Here is a 13,852-nt window from a genome sequence, read left to right on the forward strand (position 1 = left end):
AGGCCTACAGCCAGCATTTGTGAAATCTCAGGAGAAATCTTTGTTTATTTGCGTCTAATGAAATGCAATATACTTGTCTTTTAGAAACATAGGCCTACATTGTGCGTTTACAAAATCTCTGGAGATATATCTTGGTTTATTTGCGTCTAATGAAATGCAAATCTTTGGTATTGTGTGCGCGCGCTCTTCTTCTGCTTCTCCTTCTTCTTGGAGAAAGCTTGCGAGATTCTAGGACAAGGTCGAGCATCAATCCTGTGGCAAGCACTGTGATATAATAAACCTGCGTTTCGACATTTTGCGTTATTGGAAACTGTTGCTTAAAGTTTGGTATTGTTACAGAGACAGTATTTGAACTAAAAACAGCTTTTAAAAGGCTTAAAATGTACTATAAGAATTGATTTTCATTACAATGGACAGCCTGAGTGAGAAGGAAGCAAATGGTCAGTAGCAGATATTATTAAGTGCGGATTTCTTTGGTTTTACCACGCATCGCAAATCAGTTGTTACGTTCGTGCTGTTTCATAAATGGCGTAACGTCACTACCATCTGTTACTCACACCTTACAACACTATGACTTTCCGTCAGGTCTCTACTGACTGGTATATAAATCATATATATATATATATATATATATATATATATATATATATATATATATATATATATATATATATATATATATATATATATATATATATATATATGTGTGTGTGTGTGTGTGTGTGTGTGTGTGTGTGTGTTTGTGTACAGTATATATATATATATATATATATATATATATATATATATATATATATATATATATATATATATATATATATATATATATATATATATATATATATATATTCCAAGTACTTTTGTAGTAAAATTAAGTGCAATGTCATACTTTTTACTGATAATAAAGAAAATACAGAGATTTTTTCCATTTAAGTCAGATCTAGGTAAGTGCCTTTCAGCTCTTGACATATTTTCTTATCAGTCTCGCTGACGAAGCAGGAGCCCGTGTTCATCTTAAACTATCTTAATTCTGTCTGTTCAGGACTGAAATGCATTTAAATTAGCAAACAGAACACAAATCAGTATCTAAGATTTATTGTCTCTTAAAATTACCGACTAAAAGTGCACATTTTCTAATGTTTTCGTTTTAATCCGACAATTTTCAATATTCATAATGATTTTTTTTCAGCTAGTGTAAATTACGTGAATTGAGATCAATTTTGTGCTACTGTTTTCATGTAGAAATCTAAAGGAAAAAACAGTGCGATCAAATAATAATTCTGTATTGTCTGTTTGCAAATATAACCAAAATATTTAGAATTCATTGCAACATGTCTTTTGCATTGTAAATTTATAATAAAGAGCATCAAGCCTTTTATTTACTGAATTATCAGTTATATTTTTCACCTTTCAGGTGTTCATCCTTCTGCTGACACTAAGCATGACCACAGAAGCCTTCACTTGGCCCTGGAGTCCCAGATCACAATATTCAAGAAGAAGACCACACAGTAAGTGCTCATTAGAAGCTCGTGAATCAGTGCTGGAGTCTTTGCTGAAGTCTTTGATCGTCTGGCTGTGTAAAGTCTTATTTTGAGATCTTATTTTAACATGTGTAATGCAGTACAGTTCTTAGTCAATAACGTGTTCATGCGTGAATAGTGATGTGTAGCTTCAAGCTACAAAAAGTTTTAAATGCCGTTTATAATTCAGTCACTATGGCTACAAAGGCATTACTACAGGGTGTTTGCAGTGTCCCTTCGGCCCCTAGCTGCAACCAACCTTTCAGCGTTTTTGCTTGACTTCCATTCCTGCTTCCTTTCTTCGAATCTTGCTGCCCAACTTCTCTGACTAATATTTCTTAGTACATCTGTGTGATTTTCTCCCAGTTCCACCTCTAGAACTGCAATTCATCTTCTTCATTTTCTGGAGCTATCTATCTTACTGTCCAATCACTCCAACTCCCACTTTTTTACTGTTCTTAAACGCTGAATGGCCTACAGTGCCCCAGTGCTTTGCTTGACAGCCTGAATTTCAGAAATCAACTGTAGCTACAAAGTACAAGGCACACGGCAGTGATCTAGACTCAAGGACAGTTTATAACATTGGTGAATTTACTGTGGAATATTTCCAGGGTTCTGGTCTCCCAACAGTGAGAGACTGAGGAGACAACAGCAGCAAAATTTGCTGAAAACACCTGTACCCAAACGACAGTCTTCTTCTGCGATGAGTACCCTGGCCAGAGTTCGTGCTGCTACCCAGCTTGATATTCCAGATGAGCCTGAGGTAATGCGAAGTGAATCTCTCTTAATCTTTTCATGAATAATAATGGATAATGATAATAAGATGATAAAAGTAACTATCTTTGTTTATTGCATAATGTATTCTAGTCATTTTTCAGTTCTGTGTAAACATAAGCAGTCATCATGTACGTTTGTATACACAGGCTGAAAAATTAAGTCAAACATTGTTAATGTGATTCTTCTTGAGCCTTTTCATGAATAATGATTAAGATAAGCATAACTTTCATTGTTTTTTTTGTATTATATGCTCTATTCATTATTCAGTTCTGTGTAAACATAAGCAGTCTTCATGAAAGTTTGTATATACAGGCTGAAAAGGGCTTAGCAAAACGCTGGTAATGAGGTTTATCTCTCTCTCTCTCCCTCTCCCTCAGTTTTTCAGGTACCTCTGTAGAACCACAGATGTCTGTCCGTATTCTTGGCAGTGGATGGAAGGAAATCTGCTCAGGGCCATCGTCAGGCTGTCACTCCTGAAGTAGCTTTTCATGAAGTTACTTTTCCTGAAGTGGCTTTTACCTGAAGTACCTTTTACCTGAAGTTACTTTTACCTGAAGTAACTTCTGAAGTAACTTCTGAAGTAACTTTTGAAGTAACTTTTCCTGTGCGACTTCTCCTGAAGTCACATTTACCTGAAGTAGCTCCTCCTAAAGTAACTACTTTTACCTGGACTAACTTTTTCTGAAGTCACTCTTCCTGGAATAGTTTTATTTTTTCAGTATGATCTGAAATCGAGCAGTGAAGTGTCAGTAGTGTTTCTAAGAGGTTTCCTCTTAGAGTATCCCTATTAATAACCCATCTAATTTTTGTAGATTTGTATAACCTGTAACTCTACATCTAAGAGTATAGTACTTCTCTGTAGCAGAATAGCAGACATCACAGGTTTATATACAGCAATACAGAACGCAAAAACTAGTAAAATTCTTGTAAGCATAACACACAAACACACCTTTTTTGAAATTCTCAGTAAACCTACTTAGAAATTGCTCGACATGTTTTCATAAAGCAAAGAAAATCATGTAAGTACGGTTAGTGATATTTTAGTTAGTAGCATTATGTTAACCTTCGCCTACTTTCAGTTTCCCATGAATAGTTTTTCCTATTAGAACCCAGTTCTCAATTAATAGTTTTTTAGAGCATAATTACAGATCATTAGACGTGTCACCTCTGTTTCAATGAACTTTGACCTTACTACTGAAGGTGGAAAAATGAAGTTATCTGAGATTCTTGAGCTGCAATCACTTTGCATTCCAGTACAGTGACCTTTGATATAAGGTTTGGGTCATTTTTGTTATTAAACTAAATACCAGTTTTTTAGTTAAATACCAAGCCTTGGTTTTATGATCGGCACATTTCTCTGTATTTTTATTATGGTGCAACGAAATCATGATTTGCATGATATGAATTTTATTGTAACTGCTTATATAAAACAGGTTTCAGATAATGTTAAAATTGCTTCAGAAAGAACAGGAAGCTGTCATCTTCCGCTTCATGTGCTTTTTATTTCCTATGATGTGCATCGTTTAACTTTGAAGTAGTCCTGGACTAACTAAAATAGTACTGGAATATCATGTAAGTGATCTGAATGTCATATTTTATACGGTATATGGTTTTAGGAAATATTCTACCTAATACATAGAAGTTACTGTTCATCAGGAGACATTTCTTGAATAATATTATAAGCAATCAAAGATAAAACATTTTTTTGTATAATACAAAAATCAATTAAAGATACAAATTCTCTGTACTAGGGCAGTCCAAATCTGCAGTCTATCCATACCATCAAATGGTGTTTGGAACACGTCTCATACAGAGACATACACATTAAGTCACGTGACTTGTAGAACAGAGTGCCTGGTTTCTTGCTCCCTTGTCTTTGACTTCTTAAGCGGACTGGGTAATTTACAAGACAGAATAGAACCATTTACCTTGCGAATGCCTGTTCAGTGCCTAGAAGTGCCAAACTAAGAATAGAGGATACTAGAGTTAGAAAAGAAAGAGCACTGGATATTGAAATGAAAATACAGTAAGGTCATATTGGTATAAACCCTATTCTTTAAATGAGTGAAATCCACTTTTGTTGCTTTTGTAAATACATTAATTATTCATGTTGATTCTGTCAACCTTGTTTGCATCTGCTGGTATATAACCCAGTAACTTAGATCGTGGGAGTAAAAAGGCAGGCTGACCAACATTATCCTCTCTCACTTTCTGGGAAGCAATTAAGCCTTGTGTTTTATTTACATTCACATCATGTCATACTTAAAGATAAAAAGGTCCTAAGGCTTTACAATTATACAACACTGTTTTGTTCTTACAACATAAAAAAGAGCATGAGTATCATCAAAACTTCCCCAAGTAAAAATCAAAGACATCTTTTTTATTACAATTTTCTCCTTCAAAATCAAAATTCCAATTTTATATTAAAGTGTTAAACATGATCAATGGGATACTATCAAGTCCATTACATATCCAAGACTCAAGTAGCACAATATAACAAAATGAATTTTGTATCGTAATGTATTGAACTACCATACATTTTCATTATAATGTTTTTTTTTATTTATACGATAACGTACTTGCCAAAGACTCTCTAAGATTCTTCATCTTTTCGTAAAATCAGCAATTTGTGTCTGTTAAGTTCCATATTTGTGTGTTTTACTTTTAACATTGTGTCAACTTTGGAAATTGGTCTGCTTCTTGTTTTCCCAGACAGGCATGGCAGAAAGCCTTGAAGATTGTTAATTTGCTAGCAAAATATAAATGACTTTCATCCTAATCGCTGAATATTTTAAAATGTATTTTATTATCTTCATTTCATCAATCAGTAAACAAAATTTTCATTCAACTTGGAAAAATGAGGCAATAGTTTTTTTTGTTCTTTCTTGACTTAGAAGAGTTGCTAGTTATCTTAATTTGTATTTGTTCTATATTTGCTTCAAAGTTTTCCTGGCAAGATTTAGTTAACTTCAGACAGTAAATAAATCGGAATGTTTTATAAAACTCATAGTCTATGCTGTTTAGATAAAACTGAGTAAGTTTTGCGCAAAATCGGTGGTAGTATTTTCCACGTTAAACCAGTTAGTTGTCAGTTACCAATAATTTTCGTTTTTGTTTTGTAAATCCTCAAACTGTCAATAGATGTCTATAGCAACTAAAGGGAAACAATCCCAAAATAAAACACGAGTATATATTAAACTGTTTTAATAGTTTATATGAGAAATATATTCGAGTTATGAATATTAGTTTCTTGTTTAATATCACAGAGAACTGAAGATTTTAAGGCTATTCAGTCGAGGCTACCAACACTACTTTATTTGAATACTATTGTTTACTTTTTTAGTTTTGTATCTCCTTGAGTAATCCGCCTGCTTTTTAGTCCTTTGCCAGTTTCAAAAATTCGTCTGCTTCGTGTATTGCCAAAATTTTCCACCAAAGCACCTTCAAGATTCCTCATTTTTAAGTAAAATGTAATGTAATTAGTACTAAAAGATGTCTGCATTACGTAAAATATTATAATTCTCAAGAAACACGTTCGTTAAACACTTCTATTTGGAAAATTGTCAAGTCAAGAAAATAGTTTTTTTTTCTTGTGCAAGCATGGCGTGTAGAAGTTGGCAGATATTGTCTTTCTTTAGATTTATTTAAGTAGTTTTCGTGTAAAAAATTAATCACCTTTAAACTACAAATGAATGAAAAAATGCTTTGTAATCATTTTTCATATGATTTTGGTGACTATTTATACACCTCATGAAATAAATCAAAGGTATATCTTTGGTGTAATGAAAGTTTCCAGTTACTATTTAAAGTCGAGTTCGATTTTATAATTACTCAAACTATCAATAGATGTCAATACTGGCGCCCTCTCAAATTTCTTTTAGGAGAAACAATCCTAAAACTAAATAGAAGGAAATTTGCCTGAAATTAAACAAAAGATATCTTGAAACGTTTGGTAGATTAAAAAACAAATATATTAACATTGTATGTAGGAATATTGGCATAGTGTCATCCAAACGGAACATTCTGGGAACATTCAGTTCTATTCAGCCAGGGGTTACTTCATTTGAATGTTCTGGGTGTCACATTCTCAAGTCTGTTAGCCAATAGTTGCGGCGTTCTGAGAACAAGCTTCGTTGATATGTCTCGACATTTTGACAAATCAGCGTACTCCTAGCAGTTAAACGCGTAACTAAATTTTAAAAATTAATTAGATAATACTTGCAAGGGGAAGTGAAGAAATAGATACTTGACAATAACAGAACATTCTAAAGAAATATCTTTGGTAAAGCTGCAAGAAGATTAATGAAAAGCAAATAAAACTAAAAAAAAAACTTGAAGAATTGAGAGAGAGAGAGAGAGAGAGAGAGAGAGAGAGAGAGAGAGAGAGAGAGAGAGAGAGAATCAAGCCACCACGGATAACTTGAGACTAAGAAAGAAAATGGGTAAATGGAGATATTTCACAAAATGAACCATAAGTTCTAAAACGAATGACTTAGTGAGTAGCGAATATCGAAGGCAGTCTGCTTCAAGCACTCGGCAAACTCTGCTTTGTAATTAGCTGGAAAATGTTCGCTGACTTCTTAGTAGCTAAGGCTTATTCTTGCCATACAGTGAAGGGAAGGACAGTACGAGGGTAGTGTGTGCAGTTTGTAGTACATGGTCCTGAAGGAAAGTGTTGATCTTGGCGGATTGAAAAGTTGATACTTACAAAAACTGAAGTGAACTTGCGATTTGTGCAGATGATTGGCAGGTGCTGAGTGATAATCTGAAACATGATTTGGAAACCTTGACAAATAAACAAGGGCTGAAACTAGGGCAGATAGTTGGTCATATTGGACGAAGTGAAAGCTGAGTTCAAGAAGAAGAAGAAGAAGAAGAAGAGGAAGAGGATGCTAAGAGGACTCCTCTGATGCTGAGTCTGTGTTAAGGGAAAAAAAAGGAGGAAGGAGTTGAGGCTTTGGTAGAAATTCAAGTTGCTGACAACAGATTTACAGAAAAGGAAATATTTATGAAGTTTGAAACTAATGGGGAGAGAAATGATCTCTACGTAAGATTGCGGTAATTTTGACAACTCAATATAAAAAGATGCAGTTTTCACCAAATATTATATGGCATGTTTCGAGTGAAGAGTTCACCCTATTGCAGGAAATTAACATTTACAGAATGTCGAGAATACTGAAGAACAAGATTTCAAGTTTTTGATTAAACAGCTGCTGGGAATACTGAGCATTATATATTGAAATGTTGTCCAGTTATTAGAGGCTTAATTCACAAGAATCATGATAAGATAAAACTAGAGCGGGGACATATAAGAGACAGATGTAACATTACCGTGTGTTTCTGTTGTCAGAGAGAGAGAGAGAGAGAGAGAGAGAGAGAGAGAGAGAGAGAGAGAGAGAGAGAGAGAGAAGATGATCCACGCTGCACAAAATGTGCAGTGGATCATAGAACATGAATTGTGAAATGTGCATGAATTGCCTGAAATTTCAAACATGTGACGTGATTCATTTGGTAAATGAGAGAATTTTCAAAACATCTAAGGAGGAAACTGAGATAATCAGAGACAAAACTGGCCATGGATAATGACTCTGAGTGGATACAGATTAAACAGGATTACAAATATTAAATGGAGGAAAAATAAACAATTGAAATTAAAAGGCAGACTGGACCGAAAGTTCAAACCACAGTGTCCCAGGTAGTACTGGTAAGTTTTAAATATAGTAAGAGATTTTGGAGGGATACTTAAGAGTCTTTGAAAACATTTCCCAAAGGTTGATTGAAGAAGATATTAAAAACACACCAGCAAAAATAAGATAAGTAGTATTTATATAATAAACTAACAAGAATTACTTTTGAGCTGTGGCCCAGTAAACCATCTCTTGTGACGAATTAGGCCGAAAATAAGAAATAATAAAAGTAACCAGATAAAATAATGCACTGAGAGAAAAGTAACAGTAGACTACACAGTCCAGTTACTAGTAAGGGATACTAGAATTGAAAGTGAGAGTCTTTGGAATAGTCTGCCATGAATTTATGTAGTTTTCTTTAAGACCAGTTCTTAGCATTTTCTATTTCCTAGCATACTCTGGTAATATTTAAATCCCCAAGCGAAACATTGATTATAAAAGAATTTACTGGGTTTCTGAAGAAAACGGTTCACCTCGTAGACATCTTTCTCTCTCTCTCTCTCTCTCTCTCTCTCTCTCTCTCTCTCTCTCTCTCTCTCTCTCTCTCTCTCCTAAAAAGAAATTCTCTCTAACAACCAATGAGACACAAAACCTCAGAAGTGGGAAGGAAACTGTGAGAGTTAAGGAAAATAAAACACATGGTATTGGCCTTAGACACTACAAAAATAGGAATATGAAAAGTCTTGAAAAGTGGTTCCATAAAAAATGCCTGAAGTAGGATTACCTATGGCGAGGTATACTTGACGGTGTACAAGAATAAATTAAATTAAATTTGTATAAAATAGTGCAAAGAGTTAAATATTTGAATAATAGAATTGGAAACAACAAAGTAGAAAATTGAATAAAACCAAGCTATAGAATGTATAGAATCTATATCTATAGAAATACAAAAGAATACACATCCTCGTGTGGGAATATTTGCTACTGTAGAGTCGAAGTTATAATGAAATAAAAAATATATTGCCTATTTTTACTGAAGAAAAGAATGTATAAAATGAAGTATTCTTATTTGTTTTAAAATTAAACTGAAGAACGGAATTATAATAATAATAAAATAACCTCTGAACTACAAAATATAAAGTTAAGACCAAACGGGGAAGCCGTTCCATAGGCATCCGTACAACAATAACTACTAACATTATTTCCACGGATTTCGACCATGACATTTGATAATCAAACTCGAGTAAGTCACTTTAAATATTAATTTTAAATGAATTTAGTTTCTTTTTGGAGGATAAAATGAATATGATGAAATTTATGTAATACTTTTCTGTATTTAAGGATGAAAATAATTAGTAAATAAGTCATAGAAGGTTAAGATTAAGAGGATTAGTTTTGTAGGCAGTCAGATAAGTCCGTATTGTGAATAGGACGACATCCTATTTTTTGTAGGATTGGACTATTCTGTGATTGAGGGCTTGAGTAGGATAATCCGATGGGGAAATGTCATGAGGATAAGAAAGCGGGAGGGGAAAATAAGGGGCTAATACAAACCTAGGCTATATAGACTTACGGTAGATTGCAGAGTGAAGAGTCACGGCTTAACTGGGAGGGAGGCCGGTTTTTGGTCCAGGGAGGCTAGGGTTCCCCCCCCCCCCGCCCCATGCCACATAAAGCCACAGCGTCCAAGGTTAGGTTAGGTTAAGGTAAGGGTAAAACTGAAACTACTACTGCAACCGTCTGGTTCGGTAATCATCAGTCCACTTGCAAAATGGAGGCCAAGGTTAATAAAAGTCCATTGGGGATGAACATAAAAAAAGACTGTAATTATTATAAGCATAAACATAAGCTAAAGGTGGTTAATAGGTAGAACTAAGTTATAGGTACACGGTGGGTATTTAGCGAGAAATGGCAGTTTCTTATAGTATTTTGGATGCTTATTAACAATAAACGTTAATTTTTGGCGGTCGGCTGTAATCAACTTACAATTTATCTCTGAACTCTACCCTACGGTAAGAGGGACCCCGATGGGAATCCAGGGTTTCCATACACGATCTTCATGGACATAGCACCGGTGCGTCTGTTTCGAATGGTTCATATCCCGTCAGGCAAGTGCAATAACTTGTTAACGTATGGGTAACTCTCCCCCCCGCCCCGGGCCAGTACTAAACACGGCGAAGGGACATTCCATTTGGCTGACAACAAACAAATGCACCGCCAGTGTCATAAGCCCTAAAAGTGTAGAAAAAACCAGTTTCCAAGGTACTGCACTTGCCAGACGGGATATGAACCGTTCGAAACAGACGTAGCCGTGCTCTGTCTTGTGAAGATCTTGTATGGAAACCCCTTGTTGGATGGACTTCAGGGGTTAGTTACAGGTTAATTACAGCCGACCCCCAAAAATAACGTTAAATTGCAAATAAGCAACCAAAATACTATAAGAAACTGCCATTTCTTGCTAAATACCCGCTGTGTATCTATTACTTAGAAATACCGATAAATATAACGATAGCTGACTGGTGGAAACCATGCTTTGGCAGTAATGCCTGCCACTGTAGCGCTGACCCCTTGACTGGCTCACCTTCCATCTTAACCAACACAAAACCATTCTAACTACACATTCATGACCTAAATAAACCTTACTGGCCTAACATGTTTACCTATCATGACCCCTGGAAATCACTCCTTTGCCTAACAGAAGGATTTGTCCCTGGCCTCCTGTAGATGGTTCCCTTACCTAGCATGGAGGACATGCCCCTGGACCCCCATAAACTGACCTGTTATTAACCGTTATAGTTACCTTGAACACATCCCTAACCTAACCTAACTAACATACTGTATATAATTTGCATGTAAGGAGTAGCCTAGGCTAATTTACACTCTCATTTTTTTTTAGATTTTATTTAAAGATTAATATATTTTATTTATTGTAAATGAACTATAGATTAGGGTTACATCCTAGGATTTTGATTTTATCAGCTTGCTTCTTCATTTTACAGGTTGTCATGCAGTTACTGACACAAGAGAAGCTTATACTCTGGCACCTTAACTTGATGGATTTCAGCACGCTGAGTCCGGGATAATAAAAATCTTGTTTCATACATAACGGAATAATCCCATAATTGTACAAAACAGAATGGTTTCCACAGTGACTGACCCATCATACCCTGCACTTAACCTTTTTCTCAATCATCTGAACATTATTTAGTGTTTATGTGCCTCAAAAAAAGCCTGCACTTCATATCAAAACCTTAACTTTTACATCTGTTGTAATTGGTGGCATAGCAGCCTGGCTGAGTTAGTTTATTTGCTGAGCCTTTTCATTACTTTTCTTTAAGAATGATTTGTGACTGAGTCTTGCTTAAGCTTGAATATGCAATGCACTGTATTTGCTGGTTGGCACAATTATATTAATCACATATTCAGGGATATTGACTTCATCATAATTTGGAATAAAATAATGATACACAGTGCAAGAAAAAAAGAGGGAATAAACAGACAGACAGACATTCATGCAGTTGCTTAATGAAATGAAGTTTAATTGACAGTTGAACTAGGAATGATATATGATAGCCTAAGATCAAGTATATAGCATTCAGTATGTGTTGGACAGTTATGGTTTTCATGAGATTTTTGCATCCCATAATGTATGAAATCACCAGAGAAATGCAGTTACACACATGCGGGGCAAGCAGTATATACTTTTTATACATTATAAATATTTTATCTGTATCTTTATTTTTGCATATTGTCACTGAATAAAGCTGCTTATAAGACCCTCCTTAAACCTTGCAATGAAATAATGCTACATAATGAGGAAGGGAAGAGGAATTAGGTAGATTTTTATGAGATTAATACACCTGCTTTGTGGTATTGTATAGCCTATACTACCGAGTCGTAGGTTGACATTACTGATCAGAAGGTTAGACCCCTACACTGTCCGTTCAGTTTAGGTGCCAGTGTATGCAAAATCAAGGAAAAAGGAAGGCTTCCTCTCGAGTGTCAGAGCCAAGGAAAACGTCCATACACTCACTGGACAAATATGGTGGATGAACTTGTATCAGCAGCGACAGGCTGTCACCACAGTGTATTACAGAGCAACAAAGATGAACTTCAGTTTTTTGCCATAACCCCATGCTTGACTGGTATGTTTTGCATATGAAAGATTTCTTTAATAAGCATAATATTCTTAACTGCAGTGAATGTTTATGCTCATAAGTTCAAAAAAGGCTAAAAACCAGCATAGGTATATTATGTCCATTAGTTTTTACTTAGTTGAGACAGTATTTTCCCTTTCCAGATTTAGACCTTATCCATTCTGTGCAAGTTAGTTTGGCAAGCTAAAACTCTTTTTGGGTTGCATGGGAAGCTGTGCACATTTTGAAAAGTGAAAAAATTGTAATTCCCAATTTATTTCAGGCTTAGCTGAACTTTTGCACTTGTAGATGATCATCAGTAGAGGAAAGCCATGTCACTGTTGAGGATGTTTCATCCAGATAGAGGTGAGATATATTGAATTTATGGAATATGACTTAAATATTGCTATATTAAGTGTGCCTTCTGTGTTGTAATTTTACCTTATAGGATTCCATAAGAGGAAACTACATAGTGTGCTTTGCAGTGCTCCTTTGGCCCAAGCAATATTACTTTATTCTTGTGATTTTTTGTGTGTTCCAATTGGTCTCTTAGCTACAGTAGTTGTCCAGCTTCTTCAGTTTGCCTTATTTCAGTTTCCACACTTTATCTAAAAATGAAATCTTAGGTTTTAGAACCTAGACATATAATATAGATGCATGAAATGTGATTGTATTCCATTTATAGTTAGATTTTATGTATTTAGTGCAGAAGCAAGAGGTAATTTTCTTTTCCTGTTTCCTTGCCAAATTGAGTATAAAGACTATACAGTACTGTATTTATGATATATGCACTGTACTTTGGGTTTCTGTCTTAGGATTCTATGCAGTTGTGGGTGTAAAAATCTGTTTTTCCATTTCATAGGTACTGTAATCATGCTGTTACTGACACAAGAAGCATACATACAAGATGAAGGAACAAGAAAGTCTCCCACTCCAATGTCAGAGCCAAGGAAAATGTCCACACACTTTGGACAAAGATGGTGGGAACATGCTTGGATTAACAGTGACAGGCTTCCACTACAGGGTATTACCAAGCAGCAAGGATGAACTTTGGATTTTTGGAAGAATCTCCATATTTAATTGGTATGTTTTGCATTTGAAAGCTTGCTTCTATGGCAAAATATGTGCATTCTTAAGTGTAAGGAATATTTAAGCTTATAAATTAAAGATAGGTTATGCAGCTTCTCATATTAGTGCTAAGCCTGTTGGCCTCAGTTTCTCTTCACTTTTTCAACTGCTGCATGTGTATATAATATACCAGTATTTATTTACTTAATTTAGACTGTATTGTCTCTTTTCACATTTAAACTTTACCCCATTCTGTGCAGGTTTTGTCAACAAAGTATTAGGTCTTTTTGGGTTCCATGTGAAGCTGTGCACCTTGAAAAACGATTATAACAGCTATTCCTAATTCACTTCGTTTCAGGCATAAGTGAACTGCGTGCATTCAGGCATACCATACAGTTGAAGAAAACAATATTGTTGCTATGGATTGAAGATGTTGTCATGCAAATTAAGGTGAGATTCAAGTGAATTTGCAGAGTATGACTTAAATTTTGTTGGATTGTGAGTGCCTGCCCTGTTGTAGTTTTACCCTATAGGCTCCATGAAGGGACACAACTTAGAAGTATTTTCTGCATTTGAATTTTCATCCATTCCCATTGGTTTCCAACTACTTGTCCAATGGTAGAATTTAAAATGCATGATGGTCAAGTAGGAAAAGATTAAAGGAACAAAGGAAGAGTAAAAGTAAGAAAGCAATGCAGCTGGAGCTGGAAGGATGCTGCAAAGA

General features: G+C 35.1%; 1 protein-coding gene and 1 long non-coding RNA gene across 2 annotated transcripts in view; both read left to right on the top strand.

Annotated features, from left to right (window-relative positions):
- Positions 1 to 5,142, top strand: part of LOC136845585 (uncharacterized) — an 18,733-nt gene extending 13,591 nt beyond the window's left edge. Inside the window, exons 3-5 of the mRNA XM_067115751.1 lie at positions 1,415 to 1,508; positions 2,132 to 2,283; positions 2,675 to 5,142. Coding sequence (XP_066971852.1) covers positions 1,415 to 1,508; positions 2,132 to 2,283; positions 2,675 to 2,779 — 351 coding nt within the window. The 3' untranslated portion in view covers positions 2,780 to 5,142. The remainder of the gene's footprint in view (positions 1 to 1,414; positions 1,509 to 2,131; positions 2,284 to 2,674) is intronic.
- A 3,990-nt stretch (positions 5,143 to 9,132) lies between these two features.
- On the top strand, positions 9,133 to 13,141 carry LOC136845586 (uncharacterized). The gene is made up of 4 exons (XR_010855195.1): positions 9,133 to 9,167; positions 10,924 to 12,069; positions 12,344 to 12,426; positions 12,923 to 13,141. It is a non-coding gene; the product is annotated as an uncharacterized lncRNA (long non-coding RNA).
- The last annotated feature ends 711 nt before the right edge of the window (positions 13,142 to 13,852 follow it).

The sequence above is a fragment of the Macrobrachium rosenbergii genome, chromosome 14 (assembly GCF_040412425.1).
Source record: "Macrobrachium rosenbergii isolate ZJJX-2024 chromosome 14, ASM4041242v1, whole genome shotgun sequence".
NCBI classification, from domain to species: Eukaryota; Metazoa; Arthropoda; class Malacostraca; order Decapoda; family Palaemonidae; genus Macrobrachium; species Macrobrachium rosenbergii.